Consider the following 25,343-nt stretch of genomic DNA (forward strand, 5'->3'; position numbering starts at 1 on the left):
CCACTGGAGCACACTCAGTCAGCAGTTTGGGCATGTCATAATATCTGCTGAATTCACAGGGGCAGGCCTCCAGGTGAGGTTCTAGTGAAAGCAAAGGGTGCCAGCAGGTCTTAGGGAGGCACTGCACTGTTTGTGGGGGGCGGGGGGATGGCTCTGCCTGGGCACTTCCAGGTGCTCCGCATGCTTTGTGGTGAAGCCATCCTTGGTGTGGAGCTTGCTGTCACCAGAAGATTGGAGCACTGCGTTTGCCCACATGGGAGGAATTTCAAATATACTTAGTGTCTGCCCAAGAGAAGGAAGTTCAGGTATACTTAGTGTCTACCATGGCCTGCCATCAGGGCTGAGAGGGAGCTCAAAATTGGCAAGAGGCCATGTGGACATGACAGGCAGCATTCCTGGAACCCAGGGAGACAGCGTGCATAGGGCAGAGCTTGGGGATGGGGTGACTGGGTCCTACTTGTATCTTCAGTTCTTCCAGTGGCCTGAGGCATGGCCCTGAGGTTCCCCTTCTCCTTGCAGAGAATGCATGCTTGTGCCTTTTGTCTTGTGGTAACACCTATCATTCATGTGCGGTATTATCACAATGATTTTGATTAAATTGAGGTAAACAGCGTCATCAGGCCCCATATATTGAATCTTGGCTGAGAAAGGCTCAGCTCCCACTGTGTCAGACAGATGAGGCTGACAGAAACCTGGGAGAACAGATGCTAATGAAAACAGGGACTGGCCATTCCAGGAAAATAAGAATAAAACAAGGAATAGTAATTACAGTTTGCTGAGTGCCTAGTGAATGCTAGTGTATATATATCATCATATTGATTCTCAATAATCCTATGAAGGAGATAGTCTCACTTTGCAGGTGAAAAACTGAGTCATTGACACAATTATCTCTGTAAATTATTGACTTCTATATTATAAGGGAAAAAGGCTTGGAATAAACTGATTAATAATAATCAATTACTGATTTTTGAGATATCAATGTACTTCTCTCAAATAATTCCTTGTTCAAATGTGGCCTAATTTCTTTTGCTTCAACAAGATGAAAACATATGGAGCTGTTCCTTCAATGGTTGTGCTTAGGAGACTCTGATGAGATTTCTTTTAGTCCTTGGAAGATGTAATTGTGGACATAAAAAAATCATAAACACACACACATGCATACAACACATATTTAGTGAAATTATTTCATACTTGTTAACTATTATGTTAAAAAAATACATTTTTAATTATTCAGAATGGCCTAAGAAAAGAAAGAAGTGGAAGCTCAAGTATACTTAGTGTCTACCATGGCCAGAGAGCTGGGGAGAGCTGAGGCAGGGTCTGGACCCAGTGAAAAACATTCATTAGGGCTAAAAGTCATTACACAGAGTTTGCACTGATCTGGTCCTAGCACAGGCTTCCTCCTCACTGGGAGCCCCACCTCACTCAGCTCTGAACTGGGCCCTTTAAGCATGCTCTCTCACCAGTGGGGTGTTCTATCTTAGAAAAGGTTGCTGTCGACCTCACTCAGTGACACTAGGAGCGCGTTCTGTGGGGGGATGTGCCTATACCTTTGCTTTAACATTCTTTGAATAAGTGTAAGAGTTGCTTAATTTCAAAGTTCTTCCTCAGTTAATATATTTCTTGTAGCATTATGTCTATTTAAGTTAAGCACTTCTGTTCAAAACAGATACATTTACAATTCAAGATACCTCTTAATATGCATATTATATATTATGTAATATATTAAAATATACATGAGATATATATTGATTCTGATATTGTAAGAGCAATAAAAATTATTATCCATAAGAAGGTACTTATGGATCTTACAGTACTTAGGGGACATCATTACATTTGGTTTTTATAAGGCACAATACAATATTGAGGACCAGAATGACCTGGAAAGAACTGGAACTTTAGAATGAGACAAATCCAATGTGATAAAATGGTCATGGTGCTTAATCCAGGGAAGTATATCTATATGATTTTTATTATATTTTATTACATTTAAAATATTTAAAATGTACGAAATTAATGGGGGTGTGGTAGAGAAGGTAAGCTCTTGTGATGATTCACAACTCCTATCATATTTTTTTCTTGTGATGCTCCATCGTAGAATTAAAGAACATGGCTTTGTGAAAAGTCCAACATATTTGTGCTTGCTCTGAATTAAAATTCATTTGATCTATTGTAGTATCAAGATATGCCATAATACCGAGAATGGAGGAGTCTGAGGCCCTGGTCCATCAACTGACAGTATGAACTTCATGTCAAGAAGTGAGATTGGTGAATAAGTGAAGACAAAAGGAAAATTGGAGATACAGCTGGATGTATGAACCCTGCTCTGAAAACACTCTTTAACGGTATAAGGATTCTTATTAACAAATTTTATTTGTTCTTTATCTGATCATTATTTTATTTTGATTTATAGAGGAATATATAGAGGGGGATATCTACCTATAGAGACACACACGTTTTTGTGTGTATATATAAATATATATGTATGTGTATGTGTGTGTGTATATATATGTGTGTGTGTGCGTGTGTGTGTGTGTGTATTCTCTAGTCATGCTCCAAATTTGGAGTCTTTTTCTATAGTCTTGAGATTACTAGTGTGATATTGTGATATAATAAGAAATATCATTTAAGGTCTTTGTTCCTGATTCCTGTCATAGAGCTAGTAAAACCTTTGGAATTCTGAGTGATAGAAGAAAGTGGAGAGTCTTTTGCTATTCCTAATAGGCCCCTGTTAACCATATATGAGTTTATGCTAATGAGGTGGCTCTTAAAGGATGGGCTGCTTGCCAGAGGAACCAACCATGTGATTACAGGGTTGGAAATTTCGGTCCCACTTACCAACCTCGAGGGAGGCAAGAAGAGCTGGAGATTAAGTCAATCACTAATGACCGATGATTTAATAAATCATGCCTATAAAATGGAGTCTCCATAAAAACCCTAAATGACAGGGTTTGGAGAGGTTCCAAGTCAGTGAATGCATCCACATGGTAGGAGGGTGGTGCATCCCAAACTCCAGGGGACAGAAGCTCCTGTGCTCAGGACCCTTTGGGACCTTGCCCTATGTCTCTCTTCATCTGGCTGTTCATTTCTTTTCTTCTTTTTTTCTTTTTTTGAGATGGACTCTTGCTCTGTCACACAGGCTGGAGTGCAATGGCACAATGTTGGCTCACTGCAACCTCTGCCTCCTGGGTTCAAATGATTCTCTTGCCTCAGCATCCCGCAGAGCTGGGATTACAGGCACGTGCCACCACACCTGGCTAATTTTTGTATTTTTACTAGAGACGGAGTTTCACTGTGTTGGCCAGGCTGGTCTCAAATTCCTGACCTCAAGTGGTCTACCCACCTTTGCCTCCCAAAGTTCTGGGATTACAGGTGTAAGACATTGAGTCTGGCCCATCTGGCTGTTCATTTCTATCTATTATAATATCCTTTATAATAAACCAGTAATAGTAAAAGTGTTTCCCTGAGTTCTGTGCTGTTATTGCAAATTATCAAACCTGAGAGGTGGTTATGGGCACTTCCAATTTGTAGCCAAGTTGTTCAGAAGTATGGTGTCTGAAGTGGGAGCAGTCTTAAGGGACTGAGCCCTTCACCTGTGGGGTCTGATGCTAACTCCAGGTAGGAATGGTAGGGTACCCAGTTGGTATCCCAAGGGTGGGAGAATTGGTTCTTGGTGTGGGAAGAACCCACACATTTCATGTAAGAAATGTTGTGAGTAGAGGAATAGAATCATAGTTTTGTCTTTGTTTTGTTGTTGTTTTTGTTTTGCTTTGTTTTGTTTTGTTTTGTTTGAGACAGGGTCTTGCTCTGCTGCCCAGGCTGGAGTGCAGTGGCTCACTGCAGCCTCAAACTTCTGGGTTCAAGTAATCCTCTCACCTCAGCCTCCCAAGTAGCTGGGACTACAGGCTTGGGCCATCACACCTGGCTAATTTTTTGTTTTCTGTAGGGACAGGGTCTCACCATGTTGCCCTGGCTTGTCTCAAACTCCTGGGCTCACACAGTCTTCTCGCATTGGCCTCCCAATGTGCCAAGATTACACCAGCGATGTTGAGCCACCATGCCCAGCCGAGGAACAGTTTTTATTTCATTAGATTTCTTAATACTTACATTATTGGTAGATTAGGCTAATGCTGGACTGCCTACAGCTTCTTTCCAAACATAAGTCTACTAAAGCCTCAGGTTGGAATTCCCACTGCTTTCAGGACATTGTGTATCTGCTGATGCTGCTTCCAAGTATTACCTCTGTCAGATGGACTGCGTTATGTCTTCAGGACAGGGCCTTGAATCTCTACAGAAAGATCCCCTCACAGCAGACACTGAGTGTCAGCCTCTGTCTGTATTCCCTGAGCGTGCTTTCTAGTGTTCTTCATTTTAGTTCGTTGCCAATACCAGCAAACTCTCCCGATCTCTCCGTGCCTGTGGCACTAGCTTCCTGTGGCTGCTGTGACAAATTACTATAAACCTGATGGCTTAAAAAACAGAAATTTACTTTCTCCTAGTTCTTGAGTTTAGAAGTCCAAAATCAGTATTACTGGGACAAAGCCTAGTTGTTGGCAGGGCTGTGCTGCCTCCAGCAGGAGAATCTACTTCTTGCCTGCCAGCTTCCAATGGCTGCTGGCCTTCCGTGGCTTGTAGCCCCATTACTCCAATCTCTGCCTTTCATAGTCACATTGCATCCTTCTCTTCTGTATGTAACCTCTATCTCATGTCCTTTTATGAGGACTCTTGTGATTATATTTAGGGCCCATTCAGGATAATCTTCCTATCTTAAGATCCTTAATTACATGTGCAAAGATGCCTTTTCTATATAAGGTAAAATCCGTAGGTTCCAGAGATTAGGACAAGTCAGTGCTAAATATTCCTGCAGGGACCCTATGAGACTTCATCACAAATTGTGATAACAATAACAGAATGAGGTCATTATAATCTGTTTAACTTCCTCAATTTCACAAATAGCAACAACTTGCTAATGAGCACATATATTTACCGACATAACTTTAGAGTACGTTTACAAAATAAATGACTGATAATCTCATTACCCTAATAGAAAGTTATTACCATTTCCAGGCATTTTTTTTAGTCTTTTCTATATGTTTAAGGATTGGAATAGCCATATGGTCATGGATACTCTAGAATTCATACTATTCTATCAAGTAGATATCCTATAATTCAGTTAACCATTTCCTGAGTATTGGGCATTTAGGCTGCTTATAATTATTTATTATTATAAATAAGGTTAGGAGCAGCAACATTCTGCTGCCTTAGTGACAAACAAATTTTTGAATGCTTAGCTGGCAGAAAGCCAGCTGTGGAATCATCAGTGTTGGGTTGCTCCCCATAGTTCACTGTCTCCTGGGCTGAGCCCTGGTGGGTACGGCAGTTCACCAAGGACCTATGGCTGGTGTCTCTGCTCCAGTAAATGATGGCCCTTAGCTGCCTTTTTCATTCACCCTGTCAGTGGAGCCCTTAAATTGGGCCCTGGGTACTGAAATAAAATATACAACAACTTTCCATTTAAAGTTTACACAAGAACAGCAACATCTAGTGTATCTCCATTACACTTTCCAGCTCTGAGAAAACGAAAGTATTAAGTGAGAAAAAAATACTTAATATTTTTTTCTATAAAAATGTTAGCATAGGGAAGAGTATATAAGGGATGACAAATAAGCCCAATTTTCCATAGTGTGCAATTCTATTCCTGGTAGGAAATCAGGCATTTTTTCACTCTTTCAGGACACTAGATTACTTTCATTAATGAACTGTAGAATATGCTATAAGTCATAACTAGAATACACCAGGTTTTATCCTAAAAAATATAATTTTGCTTCTCTGGCACATCTTAATGGGTAGAAACTGGGAATGAAACAGACTTTATAAAAAGCACTGTTTGTGAGATCCTCCCCCCAAAAATATGAATGCCTAAACACTGCATTCATCTGAATGTACCTAAGTAACAAAAAAAATACAATGAGAGAGAAAAAGAGTGATTTTCTGAAAAACACTGAAAGACTGGAATTAATTTCTAGTTCAAAACAGATTCCTCCATAATGCTGACAATGTGTATTTCCCCTGGGCACACAGGTACTCAGCAGGGAATTCAGTTGTTGCTTCATTTGGGGCCCAAACCAGGGGATCTGTGGGGTCTCTTAGGTATATCTGAGAGTTATCTTGGTCCATGTGTAGTTTTTCTATTACTTTTCTTCTAACATGTGTGAAGGGGACATATCTCTTTGACCTGAAGAAGAAGCCCAATAACTATTGGTTGAATTTGAGTTTAAAAGAATTTTGCCCCTGGTGATTGGGCAAATTGCAAGGTGAGGGAGGGTGATTTTCTGTTGCTAGATATGCACTCAGACAGGAATCAAACAGAACTGGAAGAGATCTTAACAGAAATTGAGTCCAAATTTCTCATTTTACAGAGGGAGAAGTGAGGTCAAGAGTTATTAGGTAGTTTAGAAAAATATTTCCTCTGGTTGGGAAAATGAAAGTCTAGCAAAGAAGCAAAACCTGGGCTAACAGTAGACAAGGGCTTCTTGCCCTATATATGCAGACTATATCACAGTCAAGAGCCTTTTTATCCCTATTCAATATTTGGAAAAAATGCATCTGGGAATGGTTTCTATTATACACTATGTTGGCTTGAGAATAAGTTAATGTCTGAAACACAAATTTTAAAAAAAGATTTGCATAAGAAATACCTAAAAAGTAATGATGGGGCACAAACATGTGGTTTCAAAATAATTTGGAAACTTTGATTTATGTGGTATTAGCCACGGCTATATATACTGTCAATTTAACATTAGTTAAGAACTAACTGGGCAGCTTGTGAACTATGCAAATCTTCAACTCTTCTTTCTTCTCCTTTCCACTACTTGCATGTTCATCATTTTACTGTTTATTATCCTTTTTTTTTTTTTTAACAAAAGAGTGCAAAGGAATAAAGAGTTGAAAAATTTCCCTACCAAGTAGTTCTGATAAAGACTTGTGAAGAAAAATTGAAGAATTCGCTAAAGGAACTTTACATATGGAGAGAGAGAGTTGAAAAGTGTTTCATATGCAGCATCAATCAGTAAAGAGAGGTTAATCCTTTGATCTTAACTTTTGATTTAATTGATCACAGTGGATTTCTTACTTGCCTCAGAAACAAAGTAAAACAAAATAGAAAAAGAACATGAACACAGTCTAATTATTTGTGGGCTCAGTGTTTTCTAGGTATAGATATTTCTATCTCCATGCAGTCATATAAATTACATTTCCACATATCACCAGAATATAACACCAGTGACAGTACAATATCACTGATATCCCAGAATTGCTAAGATCTATAAACAGTAGAGTTTCGTTCTGTTGTTAGGAGACATATCTTGGCTGTTTTTTTCCCTCTTAAAGTCTTTCAATCAAAGGAGCTACAAGCACTCTGCTTACAGTCAGTGATGGTGTCCTCGATGAAAACAGTAGTTTTATTTGGTTCTCCAAGCACTGCACCCATAGGCATCTGAAGAAGTAATTCAAACTTTTCTGGGCCTTCCAAGGTAGGCTGTCCCAGGTCATCAAGGATGGTCACTCGGAATGTCTGCATGCGCACGCCTGGAGCAAAGTCCAGATTTCGGCTGATACCAACATAATCTGTTCCAGCTAGTGAAAAAGGAAACGGCACTAGTGAGACAGTAGGATTTGTCATAAGTTTTCCTTCAGAGAAAAATGAGAGCTCTCACCAACTCTGCGGCATTCTCCTTTGTACCCAACACTCTCAGGATCATATATTTTGGGTTTGATCCCCAGAAGGGGGAACTTCCATATTCTACCAAATGCCTTGTAGTCCCTTGTGCCATACCCACGTGCCATCCTCACCAGGGCTTTACACATCTAGACCAGGCACATCACCTTCCAACTACTTCCACCAAGATTCTGCCAATTTATTGAAGTATCTCTGAAGGTAGCTTCAATTTGAAATGAAAGGATTTGCCTTTTTAATTTTTTAACCTTGAAGATAAATGTAATACATTTTATTTTGATTAGGTTTCACTCATTCACTTTTGCCAGACATCTGTTTTAATCTCACAACATTCTGCTCAATTTTATGAAGCCATGAAGTTCTGCCATTCTCTTGGTTGTTATTAATCATTTTTTCAAGCTGGTCCACCTCACCATACAGCTTCTTTGTGACTTATTTGGAAAGTCATCAAATGTAATGATCATAACATGATAATCAATGGAATTAAATAGAAACCCCTGAGTGATATAAATATAAAAATAAATCGAGGAACAGAATATTTATATTGTCTCAAGGTACTCCTCCATAAAATATTAATTGCAAAGGAAAAAGGGAATATAATGAGGAACCCTGGCAGATACTACCTTACCCAACTGATCAAAGTTAACACCACCAGTAATGGGATAAATGGAAACTGTGTGCCATTTGACAGAATACAATGAGAGAATAGTATCATCTTTGTGATAGTCCTGCTAAAGATGTATTACCTGAATCTAATTATGAAAAACCATCAGACAAACCCAAATTTGGAAGACATTCTATATAGTATAATAACTGGGTTGTAATCTTCAAAAGCATCAAGGTGTTGAGAGGACTGTTGTAGATTGAAGAAAACAAAAGCAGACATGACAGCTAAATATAATGCATGATTTAGAACTGGATTCTTTTGCTGTAAAGAATGATTTGAGGCAACTGGTGAAATTTGAATGAGGTCTGAGTAGATTATGGAAGTGTATCAAGTTAATTTCTCAGTTTATGCTTGTTTTGTGGTTATACAAGAGAATGTCTTTGAAGGAATTACATTGTAAGTTTTTGGAGACATGATTCCAAACTTACTCTCAATAGTTGACAAAAAAAAAAAAGCATCTCACTCTACTTGTTACTCTTTTGTAACTTTGAGATTACTCCGAAAAATTTTCTAAAAGGCACCAAATAGTGACATTAAGAAAACAAAACAAAGCCGGGCCCGGTGGATCATGCCTGTAATCCCAGCACTTTGGGAGGCTGACGCGAGCAGATCACTTGAGGCCAGGAGTTTGAGACCAGCCTGGCCAACATGGTGAAACCCATTTCTACTGAAAGTACAAAAATTAGCAGGGTATGGTGGTGAGTGCCTGTAGTCACAGCTACTTGGGAGGCTGAGGCTCAAGAATCAATTGAACCTGAGAAGCAGAGGTTTCAGTAAGCTGAGATCATGCCACTGTACTCCAGCCTGGGTGACAGAGCGAGAGCCTGTCTCAAAACCAAAACCAAAAACAAGGTTATAGTGAAAATTACTAAGGCAGGAGAGTAATGGATAAGGTTTTGTATCTCATGGACTTTGACTCAAATCTTGGTTTATTGCTTACTTGTACTAATTCTTTAACTTCTTTGAGTCTCAGTTTCTTTTCTTCAACCGCAGAATGGGGATAATGATAGCTATCTTATAAGGTTTATTGTGAAGATTATAGATAGTAGAGCAAGGATGCTAACACAGTATCTGGCAAATAGTAGGCATTAAGAACACAGAAGTTATAATAATTATTAATGTAACAAGTAATACCTTATACATATATACATAAGATTAATATAGTTAACTAACCTGAGCAGATGTCAAATATTTACTAGGTTCAATAGATTAGCAAGTATAAACCTTACTTCTACAACTCTACTTGTTAAACCCATGAATCACAACCCCAAGCATGAACATTACTTTTATTATTTCATCCCTACCAGACAGCTAGCAGAGGCGTCATTACTTTTATGCAAAGAGGTTTATCTAAAGGAATCTAAATTTCTCTTTCAAACCTCAAGCAAAGAAGTCCACCTAACCAAATGGATTTATTCACTCTTGGTTTCATGGATACATACAGAGTGAGAAATGACCCTGTCTGAAAACTTAAAAAAGAATGAAAAAACGGGGAGGGGAGTGCCAAGATGGCTAACTAGAAGCAGCTAGTATGTGCTGCTCTCATAGAGAGGACAGAGAGTGGTGAATAAACACACAAGCTCTTCAGCTGGATTTTCTAGGTGGACAGGTTGAGATTCATCAAGGAAGCAACATGACCCACAGAGAACATAGAAGAGTGAGACAGGACGGCTGCCCACCTAGGACTGGGGCAAAGCCAGGGGAGGATCCCCACCATGGGTAAATGGTGAGTGCGACCCTCCTGGGACCCACAGTTCTTCCATGAACCTTTGCAACCCTGGGCTCTGGAAATCCCCCGTGACCACCCCTACCACTGGCGCCTCCAGACAGACACAGGGAACTGTGTGGAGACTGGGCAGAGCTAAGGCTTAGGCATGCATGGGGTCCCAGAGGCTTTGGACCACTGGGAACCCTGGTACCAGCATCTGGAGCTCCTGCTGCCTCACATGCCCCCAGGATAGGGGCTGAATTCACAGAGCTGAAGAGCAGATGGACTGCACAACTTGTCTCCACTTGGTAAACAAAGCCCACTGGCCTGGGACCCCAGCATGGCCACCTGAGCTTGCAGGCTGGTAGCAGCCCTGCACTTCTCTGGGATGGAGATCCCAGTGGTAGCAGGCAGGCCTGTCAGTTTTGCTGGTCTGCAGCTCTGGCCCCTGCAGTCTTCAGGCTCTGGAGGGAGCAAAAAGATGGAGAACTAATATAACCCCCAGCACAGCACAGCTGCCTTATGGAGAAATAGACTGTTTTCCCCATGAGTCCTGCCTCTGCTACCTCTTACTGGGCAGGGCCTCCCGACCTGGGACACCAGTCACCCCAGCCCCACCTAGGCTCTTGGCTGGTAGCAGCTCTGTACTTCCTTGGGATAGAGCTCCCAGAAGTAGCAGTGCCACCATTTTTGGGCTCCACAACCCCCGCTCCTGCTGAGCTCAGGCTTGGGAGGGAGCAAAGAGATTCAGGACTAACTCAGGCCTCCAGCCCAGTGCAGCAGCCTTGTAGAAAACTGCCAAGACTGTTCTCCATGCGGAGTCCCTGCCGCTGTTATCCTTACTGGGTAGGGCCTCTTGATCTGGGAACCCAGCACAGCCATCTTGTCCCCATCTGAACCCTTTAGTCATTGGTGGCTCTGCATTTCTCTGGGGAGGAAATCCCAGAGACAATGCAAAACCTCTCTGCCATTGCAGCTGCAGTGGTACTGCCCTTACTGCCCTCAGGCTGGGGAAGGAACAAAGGGCTGGTCAAGTCACTGACACCTCCAGCATGCCACAAACACCATACGAAGAGGAGCTCAGTTTCTGTTTCCTGTGAGCCTCTACTGTTCACCAGGCAGGGCCCCCAGCTCAGGACTGCAGAGCAGTTGCCCTGCCCCTGGCTGAGTATTCCCACTGGTAGTGGCTCTGTGTCTTCCTGGGCTGGAGCTCCCAGAGGCAACTGACAGCCTCTCTGCCACTGCCACTGCAGTGGTTCTGCCAGTGCTGCCCTCAGACTGGGAAAGGAACAAAGAGTCTGAGGTCTTTACTCTCACCTCTACTGTGCCAGTTGCCATATGGAGAAGAGCCAAGTCTCTCTTCCCTCTGAGCCCCCAACCCCCTGCTCTTCACCAAACAGGGCTCCTGGCTCAAGACCACAGCACAGCTGCACCACCTCCTGGCTGAACATTTCCATTGGCAGTGGCTCTGCATTTCTCTGGGGTGGAGCTCCCAGAGTTCCTCTGTTACTGCCACTGTAGTGGTACTGCCCTTGCTGCCTCCAGAGAAGAAAAGGAACAAAGATTCTGAGTGCTTTACTCACACCTCCAGCTCTTAGCTGCCCTAAGGAGAAGAGGCCAGTCTGTCCTCCCTGTGAGCATCCTGCCCCCACTGCCTATCACTAGGCAGGCCCTCCCCAGTCCCCCAAGCTTGGGCTCACAATGCAGCTACTCTGATTGGTAGTGGCTCTGTGTTTCTCTGGGGTGGAACTCCAAGAGACAAGTCGAAAGCCCTTTTCCATTAACACTGCTAAGGTCCCTGTCCTCGTTGCCCCCAAGCTGGAGAGGGAGTGTAAAGCCTGAGCTTGCCTCAGGGCTGTGGTGTATAGCTTAGGAGTGCAAAGCCAAGATCTGCAGCCAGCACTCAGGTAATAGAGGAGCCCACACTGTTAGAGTGCTGAGAGGGAACATGGCTGCAAATGCACAGAGGAGCCATGTGGCTGAGTAAGAGCCTGCCTACCAGCCATTACACTTACACGCCATCTACTAGATCACAGCCCAAACTTCAAAACCAAAAATACTTTGCATATAACACCCTGTGAAATCAAGGACAAGAATTCAGCTACATGTGAAGACCCTGAACAAAGGCTTGGCCCTCTGAAAACGTCCAGAAACAAAGTCAATTGACTATATTAAAATTACATCACAGTTAAAGGAATATCAGCCCACACAGATGAGAAAGAACTAGCATAAGAACTCTTGCAATTCAAAAAGCCATAGTGTCTTCCTTCCTCCAAATGACTGCACTAGTTCCTCAGCAGTGGTTCTTAACCAGGCTGAAATGACTGCAATAACAGACATAGAATTCAAAATATGGATAGGAATAAAGATCATCGAGGTTCAGGTGAAAGTCAAAACCAATCCAAGGAATCTAGGGATAACAATAAAATGATATAATAACTGAAAGATGAAATGAAGAAAGAACCAACAGATCTGATAGAGCTGAAAACACTACAAGAATTTCATAATATGATTGAAAATATTTATTATTTTTAAATTAATTAATTTACTTTTTTTTTTTTTTTCTGAGATGGTGTTGAGCTCCGTCACCCAGGCTGGAATGTATGGCTCACTGCAGCCTCAACCTCCTGGGCTCAGGTGCTCTTCCCACCTCAGTCTTACAGGTAGCTTGGACTACAGGTGCACACCACCATGCCTGGCTAATTTTTTTGTATTTTTTGAAGAGATGGGGTTTTGCCATGTTGCCCACGTTGGACTCAAGCAATCCACCTGCCTAGGCCTCCAAAAGTGCTAGGATTACAGATGAGAGCCACTGTGCCGGGCTAATTGCAAGTATTAGCAACAGAATTGACCAAGCTGAGGAAAGAATCTCATAGCTAAAAGGTTCTCTGAATGAACACAATCAAAAATAAAGAGAAAAGAATAAAAAAGAATGTGCAAAACTTCTTAGAAATATGGGATTATGTAAAGAGACCAAATCTATGACTCATTGGCATCCCTGAAAGACAGGGAGAGAAACCAAACAACTTGGAAAATAGATTTGAAGATACTGTCCGTGCATATTTCCCCAACTTCACTAGAGAGGCCAAAATTCAAATTCAGGAAATGCAGGGAACCCTTCAAGATACTGTATAAGACAACTATCCCTAAGACACATAGTCATCAGACTCTCCAAGGTTGACATGAAAGAAAAAAATATTAAAGGCAGCTAAAGAGAAGAGAAAGGCAGCAAAGAGAACCTCATCAGGCTAACAGCATATCTTTCAGCAGAAACTCTACAGGCCAGAAGAGATTAGGGGCCTTTATTAAGCATTATTAAAAAAAAAAATCTCAACCAAGAATTTTATATCCAGCCAAACTAAGCTTCATCAAAAAAGGAGAAATAAGATCTTTATCAGACAAGCAAATGTTAAGGGCATTACCACCAGATCTGCCTTACAAGATGTTTTTAAAGGAGCACTAAATATGGAAATGAAAGACCATTATGGCCACCACAAAAACACACTTAAGTACGTAGACCATTGACACTATAAAGCAACTACACAATTGAGTCTGCATAATAAACCGCTAACGACAAGACGACAGCATTAAATCTTCACATATCAAATATTAACCTTGAATGAAAACAGGCTAAATGACCCAATTAAAAGGCCACAGAGTTGCAAGTTAGATAAAGAAGAAAGATCCAACCATATGCTGTCTTCAAAAGACCCATCTCACATGCAATGACAGTCATAGGTTCAAAGTAAAGGGATGGAGAAAAATCTACCAAACAAATGGAAAACAAAAAAAGCAGGGGTTGCTATTCTAATTTCAGACAAAACAGACTTTAAGCCAACAATGATAAAAAAGACAAAGACAGGCATTATATAATCATAAAGGGTTTAATTCAACAAGAAGACTTAACTATCCTGAATATTTATGTGCCCAACAGAGGAGTATCCTCATTCATAAAACAAGTCCTTAAAGACCTATGAAGAGACTTAGATAACCATACAATAATAATGGGAGACTTCAACACCCTATTGACAGTATTAGACAGACCATCAAGGCAGAAAAGTAATGAAGATATTTGGGACCCAAATTTGACACTTAACCAAATGGGGACCTAATAGACATTTATAGAACTCTCCACCCAAAACCAACAGAATATACATTCTTCTCTTCTCCACATACACATACTCTAAAATTGACTACACCATTGGCCATAAAAATTATTAGCAAATTCAAAAAATTCAGAAGTATACCAACCACACTCTCAGATTATATAACAATAAAAATAGAAACCAATACCATGAAGATCACTCAAAACCATACAATTACATGGAAATTAAACAGCCTGCTCCTGAATGACTTCTGGGTAAACAATGTAATTAAGGCAGAAATCAAGAAATTTTTTGAAACTAATGAGAACAAAGATACAACATACCAGAACTTCTGGGACACAGCTAAAGCAGTATTAAGAGGAAAGTTTATAGTGCTAAATGCTCACATCGAAAAGTTAGAAAGATATAAAATTAACAACCTACCACCACACCAAAAGGTCACAACTGCAAATAAGAAAATGTGGGCATCAATGTACTTGGAAATGTCCTTTTCTTTTCCTATTGGGTCCTGTTCTTTTTCTGATACAGCACCTGACAGGTACTCTAGAGGAGATGGTATCTAGAATTGTGCCATGCTGTCAGCTAGGCCTTGGTCATCCATGTCAGGAAATGCAAAGGTGAGAGCAGGACATGAAGACATGCTGTTTGAAGCTAAGGCAAATGCCTGAGTCTGAAGTGAAAACCTCCTACACTTCAAAGGTCTGATATGTGATGAGATTCTTCCACAAGTTGGGACTTGCTTGGCCATTATGGGGGTCATTTCATCTGAAATATTGTTTATGAGCAGCTTTAGGTATCTATAAATATTCTGAACTTTGGAAAAATTAATTTGAGCCCATGACAAGCAAGTGGGTAATAAATGAATCATAAAGGCTGCTGTTTGAATAATGTACTTATTTTGTAACCAGCAGAAGTCATTACGTATACAAACCATCTACATGCTGAAGCCAGAGAAACTTTCATTCAGAGTCCATCAACAAAGACTAAGCATGCTTACACTTAACAGACTAGACCCCACCATAAACATGTATCATGATAATGATATATTCTTTAAGTGGCTCTCTCACCTTCTGCTGACTCCTGCTCTGACTTTCTGGAGTGCACAGCGATGGATGATGGTTGGGAAAGATCAGTGCCTCTTCTCCAAACACAAACCTCCACATAGCCAGCACTTTCACTGACGTGATATTCAGCATCCCCAAAGTGCAGGACAGGTTCTAGAGAGGCAAAAAAAGATAAACTAAGAATGCTTCAGCCTGCCTGGTATACTGTCTCCTTTGGCCCTGTGTGAGCCTGGGCATTTGTCATAATTGTCAGACATGACAGATCCCATAGGTCTTGTTTTTTTATATAGCTCAGGGAGAACAAAAACAAACACACACAAAAAGCTACATCAGAGTCACATACCATGACTTTGACTCCAGGAAATGCCATGAGATGAAGTCAGTTGAGATGCTATTCATTTTTTTGTTTTAAGAACTTTCCATTACATGGAAGAGATTTTCCTATTAGGGAAAATTGGCCAATCAGCTGTAACTCACGCAAGTCCGCTATTGTTTGGGAAAAGATGGTGGAGAAGTTAGAGAGGCTTTTTTTGGCAGGGAGAAAATTGCTCTTCCTGTGGAGGGACAGTTGAGCCAGAATTCTGCGTTTGATCACTATGGCTGTGTCTTTTCTTAGGGCATTTGCTGATTACAGGGACAGATGGAAATCCTGGGGCAGTGAATGAGGGGGAGGAGAGATCCTGTTAGCTGAGATGCCAGAAGAACTTCTGCAAGAGGCCAAGAAGTGACTCCATAGAAAAAGAAGGCTTGAAGGAGAACAACCAGCACAGACACCAGGCTTCAGCGGTGGGTGGAAGGGAATTGTACATCTTCTAAAAGGAGGAAGAGGTTGACAATGCGAATGTTACTTTGGCCAAGCAAATACACCTATCCATACCCTGTTTGCTCTGTTCTAAAAGGTAGCTATGAACTTAGGTGATTATTTAAAGCATATACAAGACTTAGCTGTAACAATACCTACTATATGTACTGTCATGAAAAAGGTTTTGAGATGAATACTTTTGTTGGCTGTGACATCTGGAGGCAAAAAACGTAAATATTAGGAAGCAGATTCACCATGGAGGAACAACCCCTTGAGGTTGTCTAATGGAAAATTAGTTATGGAGATGACACCTTTGCAAATATATTGCAATGCACCAGGAGCATATCTGAAGTTAAATTCAAATTTTTGGAGGCTAGGAATCAGATTTAGTAAATATTATTTGCTTCAAGATGTATTTTAGTTGATCTTTTAACTGCTGAGGGAGTAGTAGTAGTAGTAAAACTGCAAGACCTCTCCCAATCTGATCTGAGTTGATTTTTTCTGGAATCATCTGGTGCCATACCCCACTCTGTGGCTTGTGTCCCGGTTATGCCAAACAGCTCCCAATACACTGAACACAGCATGCATTTGTGAGCCTCCATCTTTGTTGGTGATGTTCTCTGAGTTGGAATGTGCCAATTTGGCAAATGCCTACTCATTTTTTTAAGACTTTGATAAAGAGTTGCCTTCTCTGGGAAGCCATATTTATTTCCTCAATAAATAATCATTCTTCACTCTGTGCTTCCCTAACATTTCAAATAGTTCTATAACTGTAGTGATGGAACACACTTGCAATTTGCTCACCTCGGGCATACAGCAGGCAGGTGGCCTGCACTCAGAAAAGGGTGGTGGGGTCATTCTTTCTTTTCTTTTTAATAAACATGTAGTAATTCTATGTATTTATGGGGTACATAGTGGTGTTTTGATATATTTATGGCATAGTGATCAGGTCAGGGTAATGCACATATCCCATTCTTTCTTCTCTTACCAAGAACTTTCTCCTCATTATTGTTAATGGGTGTTTCTGATGCCTCCACGGTTGGGACAGGAAAGAAGGAGGATAGGCAGGAGTAGCAGGAAAGTTCTTTCTTGAACACTTTCATGGATGTCAGTACTCTTTGGTTTTGGAAGATGGAAGAAAAGCTGATTCTGTTTATCATGGGAACTTTTGCAGGTTCTTTGGAGATCTCTCACTCCCAGAGTTGGGTATCTCTTATCTGCAGTTCTCTTGATGAGGATGAAACAGCTATATTCTGGCTGATCACTTAATCATTCCTCAACCTATTTAGCATTTGGAAGTACCTCTATTCAGCCCTCTAGATGGCACCTTTGGACAAGACCTAAGACAAGATCATTCTGGCTCACTCTTGTATGCATGGCTCACATGTGGTCCATGGCAACCTTCCTGCATCCTCTGCCTTGATAAACTCTAGGAATACTGCTTAACCCCAAGGCAGTCCCTCTCTTTTGTTTATCCACCAAAGCAGCCAACCAGTTTATCTCCCACATTCAGATTTTCCAGGCAGAGCCAGATCCCAGTTCATTGTGTTCTCCACATTGCAGGTGGCACACATCGTACTGCCCAAATGGTCTCCTTCGAGCCCCCTCTCTTGATTTAGCACCTCTTTAAAATGCAAAAATGTTAAAGTTACCATTCTAACATGCTGTCCTGTGTATTTTATTATGATGATGATGATTATTATACTTTAAGTTTTAGCGTACATGTGCACAACGTGCAGGTTTGTTACATATGTATACATGTGCCATGTTGGTGTGCTGTACCCATTAACTCGTCATTTAGCATTAGGTATATCTCCTAATGCTATCCCTCCCCCATCCCCCCACCACACAACAGGCCCTGATGTGTGATGTTCCCCTTCCTGTGTCCATGTATTCTCATTGTTCAATTCCCACCTATGAGTGAGAACATGCGGTGTTTGATTTTCTGTCCTTGCGATAGTTTGCTGAGAATGATGGTTTCCAGCTTCATCCATGTCCCTACAATGGACATGAACTCATCATTTTTTATGGCTGCATAGTATTCCATGGTGTATATGTGCCACATTTTCTTAATCCAGTCTATCATTGTCTATCATTTGGGTTGGTTCCAAGTCTTTGCTATTGTGAATAGTGCCGCAATAAACATACGTGTGCATATGTCTTTATAGCAGCATGATTTATAATCCTTTGGGTATATACCCAGTAATGGGATGGCTAGGTCAAATGGTATTTCTAGTTCTAGATCCCTGAGGAATTGCCACACTGACTTCCACAATGGTTGAACTAGTTTACAGTCCCACCAACAGTGTAAAAGTGTTCCCATTTCTCCACATCCTCTCTAGCACCTGTTGTTTCCTGACTTTTTAATGATCGCCATACTAACTGGTGTGAGATGGTATCTCATTGTGGTTTTGATTTGCATTTCTCTGATGGCCAGTGATGATGACCATTTTTTCATGTGTTTTTTGGCTGCATAAATGTCTTCTTTTGAGAAGTGACTGTTCATATCCTTTGCCCACTTGTGGATGGGGTTGTTTGTTTTTTTCTTGTAAATTTGTTTGAGTTCATTGTAGATTCTGGATATTAGCCCTTTGTCAGATGAGTAGGTTGCAAAAATTTTCTCCCATTCTGTAGGTTGCCTGTTCACTCTGATGGTGGTTTATTTTTCTGTGCAGAAGCTCTTTAGTTTAATTAGATCCCATTTGTCAATTTTGGCTTTTGTTGCCATTGCTTTTGGTGTTTTAGACACGAAGTCCTTGCCTATGCCTATGTCCTGAATGGTATTGCCTAGGTTTTCTTCTAGGATTTTTATGGTTTTAGGTCTAATATGTAAGTCTTTGATCCATCTTGAATTAATTTTTGTATAAGGTGCAAGGAAGGGATCCAGTTTCAGCTTTCTACATATGGCTAGCCAGTTTTCCCAGCACCATTTATTAAATAGGGAATCCTTTCCCCATTGCTTGTTTTTCTCAGGTTTGTCAAAGATCAGATAGTTGTAGATATGTGGCTTTGTTTCTGAGGGCTCTGTTCTGTTCCATGGGTCTATATCTCTGTTTTGGTACCAGTACCACGCTGTTTTGGTTACTGTAGCCTTGTAGTATAGTTTGAAGTCAGGTAGCGTGATGCCTCCAGCTTTGTTCTTTTGGCTTAGGATTGACTTGGCGATGCAGGCTCTTTTTTGGTTCCATATGAACTTTAAAGTAGTTTTTTCGAATTCTGTGAAGAAAGTCATTGGTAGCTTGATGGGGATGGCATTGAATCTATAAATTACCTTGGGCAGTATGGCCATTTTCACGATATTGATTCTTCCTACCCATGAGCACGGAATGTTCTTCCATTTGTTTGTGTCCTCTTTTATTTCCTTGAGCGGTGGTTTGTAGTTCTCCTTGAAGAGGTCCTTCACATCCCTTGTAAGTTGGATTCCTAGGTATTTTATTCTCTTTGGAGCAATTGTGAATGGGAGTTCACTCATGATTTGGCTCTCTGTTTGTCTGTTATTGGTGTATAAGAATGCTTGTGATTTTTGTACATTGATTTTGTATCCTGAGACTTTGCTGAAGTTGCTTATCAGCTTAAGGAGATTTTGGGCTGAGACGATGGGGTTTTCTAGATATACAATCCTGTCATCTGCAAACAAGGATAATTTGACTTCCTCTTTTCCTAATTGAATGCCCTTTATTTCCTTCTCCTGCCTGATTGCCCTGGCGAGAACTTCCAACACTATGTTGAATAGGAGTGGTGAGAGAGGGCATCCCTGTCTTGTGCCAGTTTTCAAAGGGAATGCTTCCAGTTTTTGTCCATTCAGTATGATATTGGCTGTGGGTTTGTCATAGATAGCTCTTATTATTTTGAGATACATCCCATCAATAACTAATTTATTGAGAGTTTTTAGCATGAAGGGTTGTTGAATTTTGTCAAAAGGCCTTTTCTGCATCTATTGAGATAATCATGTGGTTTTTGTCTTTGGTTCTGTTTATATGCTGGATTACATTTATTGATTTTCGTGTGTTGAACCAGCCTTGCATCCCAGGGATGAAGCCCTCTTGATCATGGTGGATAAGCTTTTTGATGTGCTGCTTCATTCAGTTTGCCAGTATTTTACTGAGGATTTTTGCATCAATGTTCATCAAGGATATTGGTCTAAAATTCTCTTTTTTTGTTGTGTCTCTGCTAGGCTTTGGTATCAGGATGATGCTGGCCTCATAAAATGAGTTAGGGAGGATTCCCTCTTCTTCTATTGATTGGAATAGTTTCAGAAGGAATGGTACCAGCTCCTCCTTGTACCTCTGGTAGAATTCGGCTGTGAATCCATCTGATCCTGGTCTTTTTTTTGGTTGGTAAGCTATTAATTATTGCCTAATTTCAGATCCTGTTATTGGTCTATTCAGAGATTCAACTTCTTCCTGGTTTAGTCTTGGGAGAGTGTATGTGTCGAGGAATTTATCCATTTCTTCTAGATTTTCTAGTTTATTTGCATAGAGGTGTTTATAGTATTCTCTGATGGTAGCTTGTATTTCTGTGGGATCAGTGGTGATATCCCCTTTGTCATTTTTTATTGCGTCTATTTGATTCTTCTCTCTTTTTTTCTTTATTAGTCTTGCTAGGGGTCTATCAATTTTGTTGATCTTTTCAAAAAACCAGCTCCTGGATTCATTGATTTTTTGAAGGGTTTTTTGTGTCTCTATTTCCTTCAGTTCTGCTCTGATCTTAGTTATTTCTCACCTTCTGCTAGCTTTTGAATGTGTTCGCTCTTGCTTCTCTAGTTCTTTGAATTGTGATGTTAGGGTGTCAGTTTTAGATCTTTCCTGCTTTCTCTTGTGGGCATTTAGTGCTATAAATTTCCCTCTACACACTGCTTTGAATGTGTCCCAGAGATTCTGGTATGTTGTGTCTTTGTTCTCATTGGTTTCAAAGAACATCTTTATTTCTGCTTTCATTTCGTTATGTACCCAGTAGTCTTTTAGGAGCAGGTTGTTCAGTTCCCATGTAGTTGAGCAGTTTTGAGTGAGTTTCTTAATCCTGAGTTCTAGTTTGACTGCAGTGTGGTCTGAGAGACAGTTTGTTATAATCTCTGTTCTTTTATATTTGCTGAGGAGTGCTTTACTTCCAACTATGTGGTCAGTTTTGGAATAGGTGTGGTGTGGTGCTGAGAAGAATGTATATTCTGTTGATTTGGGGTGGAGAGTTCTGTAGATGTCTGTTAGGTCCACTTGGTGCAGAGCTGAATTCAATTCCTGTATATCCTTGTTAACTTTCTGTCTCACTGATCTGTCTAATGTTGAGAGTGGGGTGTTAAAGTCTCCCATTATTAATGTGTGGGAGTCTAAGTCACTTTGTAGGTCACTAAGGACCTACAAAGCACCAGATTATGAATCTGGGTGCTCCTGTATTGGGTGCATATATATTTAGGATAGTTAGTTCTTCTTGTTGAATTGATCCCTTTACCATTATGTAATGGCCTTCTTTGTCTCTTTTGATCTTTGTTGGTTTAAAGTCTGTTTTATCAGAGACTAGGATTGCAACCCCTGCCTTTTTTTGTTTTCCATTTGCTTGGTAGATCTTCCTCCATCCCTTTATTTTGAGCCTATCTGTGTCTCTGCACGTGAGATGGGTTTCCTGAATAGAGCACACTGATGGGTCTTGACTCTTTATCCAGTTTTCCAGTCTGTGCCTTTTAATTGGAGCATTTAGCGCATTTACATTTAAGATTAGTATTGTTATGTGTGAATTTGATCCTGTCATGATGTTAGCTGGTTATTCTGCTCGTTAGTTGATGCAGTTTCTTCCTAGCCTTGATGGTCTTTTCAATTTGGCATGTTTTTGCAGCGGCTGGTACCGGTTGTTCCTTTCCATGTTTAGTGCTTCCTTCAGGAGCTCTTTTAGGGCAGGCCTGGTGGTGACAAAATCTCTCAGCATTTGCTTGTCTGTGAAGTATTTTATTTCTCCTTCACTTATGAAGCTTAGTTTGTCTGGATATGAAATTCTGGGTTGAAAATTCTTTTCTTTAAGATTGTTGAATATTGGCCCCCTCTCTCTTCTGGCTTGTAGAGTTGCTGCCGAGAGATCAGCAGTGAGTCTGATGGGCTTCCCTTTGTGGGTAACCCGACCTTTCTCTCTGGCTGCCCTTAACATTTTTTCCTTCATTTCAACTTTGGTGAATCTGACAATTATGTGTCTTGGAGTTGCTCTTCTCGAGGAGTATCTTTGTGGCATTCTCTGTATTTCCTGAATTTGAATGTTGGCCTGCCTTGCTAGATTGGGGAAGTTCTCCTGGATGATATCCTGCAGAGTGTTTTCCAACTTGGTTCCATTCTCCCCATCACTTTCACATACACTAATCAGACGTAGATTTGGTCTTTTCACATAGTCCCATATATCTTGGAGGCTTTGTTTGTTTCTTTTTATTCTTTTTTCTCTAAACTTCTCTTCTCGCTTCATTTCATTCATTTTGTCTTCCATCGCTGATACCCTTTCTTCCAGTTGATCGCATCGGTTACTGAGGCTTGTGCATTCATCACGTTCTTGTGCTGTGGTTTTCAGCTCCATCAGGTCCTTTAAGGACTTCTCTGCATTGGTTATTCTAGTTATCCATTTGTCTAATTTTTTTCAAGGTTTTTAACTTCTTTGCCATTGGTTCGAACTTCCTCCTTTAGCTTGGAGTAGTTTGATCTTCTGAAGCCTTCCTCTCTCAACTGGTCAAAGTCATTCTCTGTCCAGCTTTGTTTCATTGCTGGTGAGGAGCTGCGTTCCTTTGGTGGAGGAGAGGTGCTCTGATTTTTAGAGTTTCCGGTTTTTCTGTTCTGTTTTTTCCCCATCTGTGTGGTTTTATCTACCTTTGGTCTTTGATGATGGTGATGTACAGATGGGATTTTGGTGTGGATGTCCTTTCTGTTTGTTAGTTTTCCTTCTAACAGTCAGGACCCTCAGCTGCAGGTCTGTTGGAGTTTACTGGAGGTCCACTCCAGACCCTGTTTGCCTGAGTATTAGCAGTGGTGGCTGCAGAACAGCGGATATTGGTGAACTGCAAATGCTGCTGCCTGATCGTTCCTCTGGAAGTTTTGTCTCAGAGGAGTACCTGGCTGTGTGAGGTGTCAGTCCGCCCCTACTGGGAGGTGCCTCCCAGTTAGGCTACTCGGGGGTCAGGGACCCACTTGAGGCGGCAGTCTGCCCATTCTGAGATCTCAAGCTGCATGTTGGGAGAACCACTACTCTCTTCAAAGCTGTCAGACAGGGACATTTAAGTCTGCAGAGGTTATTGCTGTCTTTTGTTTGTCTGTGCCCTGCCCCCAGAGGTGGAGCCTACAGAGGCAGGCAGGCCTCCTTGAGCTGTGGTGGGCTCTACCCAGTTCGAGCTTCCCGGCGGCTTTGTTTACCTACTCAAGCCTCGGCAATGGCGGGTGCCCCTCCTCCAGCCTTGCTGCTGCCTTGCAGTTTGATCTCAGACTGCTGTGCTAGCAATGAGTGAGGCTCTGTGGGTGTAGGACCCTCAGAGCCAGGTGCAGGATATAATCTCCTGGTGTGCCATTTGATAAGCCCATTGGAAAAGCGCCGTATTAGGGTGGGAGTGACACGAGTTTCCAGGTGCCGTCTGTCACCCCTTTCTTTGACTAGGAAAGGGAATTCCCTGACCCCTTGTGCTTCCTGGGTGAGGCAATGCCTGGCCCTGCTTCGGCTTACACATGGTGCACTGCACCCACTGCCCTGCACCCACTGTCCGGCACTCCCCAGTTAGATGAATCCGGTACCTCAGTTGGAAATGCAGAAATCACCAGTCTTCTGCATTGCTCACACTGGGAGGTGTAGACTGGAGCTGTTCCTATTTGGCCATCTTGGCTCCACCCTCTGTCCTGTGTTTTTATCAGAGCCTTATGAACTGTTCTCAAGATCAGGGACCATGTTCTATATGCCCTTGTATTTTTAGTGACGCAGTGGCTAGCATATTGACAAAGTCTCAAGAATTTGTCAAATGGACATTTTTTAACTCTCTTCTGATGTATTTTGAACTTATTACAAAGTTTGTTGAAAAAAGTTTGAACAAAGTTACCTGCATTTTTAGCAGAGGAATTATATTGTGTGGCATTGGGGAAGAGCAAGAAGTTAGAAAGGTAAAAAACATTTGGATCATTTATACCGTTGTTTAGAGAAAAAAATGTCAGAACTCAAGCCTCTGAATACACTAAGATATAAGACATGAGAGGAGGATAGTGTCACTTGGAAAAAATATCATGAAATTATTTCTAGATGCTCTAGGTATTGAGCACCAGGAGATCTGTCAGAATAGAGAAAACAGCTTCTCCATGTAGCACAGAAGAGTTTCCAAGTACTCTTTACCTTAGCTCTGTCTGAGAAACTGAGATGCTAGCAGTGATTCTAAAGGATGGGCAATTAGAAGAGTATGATGCTTTGGCCACATCATATTTGTGTTAAATAGATTCCACAGCCATAGATGTGTTTTAATCTCCTTTAAGAGAGAATGTCCTTTAAATGAAAATAGGAAAAATAAATATGACAATGTCAGAAATTAAGCTCTCAAAGAGATAAGATTATCATTTAAAATGAGTTCAGTGTTCATATTCAGAGACATTTAATGCCAAGTTTTGCAGGTGAGGTAACAGAAACACTGTCGGTAAACTGAGAAACCGTACAGAACAGAATGGATGCCAAAAAATGGAAGATAGGAAAATATTTTTCCACTTGCCTCAGGATAGAAAACAGATTCTAGAAACAGACTGGTAGGCTTAATCTTTAGAACAATTCTAGAACTGCTTATTTAAACAGGTTTTGAATTCTGAGAAAAGAAAGATAATGCCCATTGGTCAGTATTGGTTCTTTAATATCAGATTTGGCAAAGCCAATTCAATGTTTTTTTAAAAAATATTTTTTAGTTCAGTTCAACGAACATCTATTGAGCATCCCCTATGTGCTGTAAGCATGGTGCTAGTTACTGGGAATTTAAAGAGATATACAGTCTCATTTTTGAGATATTTTTGGTATGACAGGGCCTCCACACCAGTTCCTTCTTTTGCTATAGCACTTAGGATTTCATTCAGCTAAATCCTAGGTGCTATAGCAAAAGAAGGGAGCCGGGCACCGTGGCTCATGCTTGTAATCCTAGCACTTTGGGAGGCCAAGGCGGGCGGATCACGAGGTCAGGAGATCGAGACCATCCTGGCTAACATGGTGAAACCCCGTCTCTACTAAAAATACAAAAAAATTAGCCGGGTGTGATGGTGGGCTCCTGTAGTCCTAGCTACTTGTGTG

At 41.1% G+C, this 25,343-nt stretch overlaps 1 protein-coding gene across 1 annotated transcript in view; it reads right to left on the reverse strand.

The window, feature by feature from the left end:
* Positions 1 to 7,205: 7,205 nt before the first annotated feature.
* The window catches only part of FREM3 (FRAS1 related extracellular matrix 3), a 121,849-nt gene continuing 103,711 nt past the window's right edge, over positions 7,206 to 25,343 (reverse strand). Inside the window, 2 exon segments of the mRNA XM_024246193.3 lie at positions 7,206 to 7,635; positions 15,284 to 15,433. Of these exon segments, the coding sequence (XP_024101961.2) occupies positions 7,394 to 7,635; positions 15,284 to 15,433 (392 nt within the window). The 3' untranslated portion in view covers positions 7,206 to 7,393.

Source organism: Pongo abelii, chromosome 3 (assembly GCF_028885655.2).
Source record: "Pongo abelii isolate AG06213 chromosome 3, NHGRI_mPonAbe1-v2.0_pri, whole genome shotgun sequence".
Lineage (NCBI taxonomy): Eukaryota > Metazoa > Chordata > Mammalia > Primates > Hominidae > Pongo > Pongo abelii.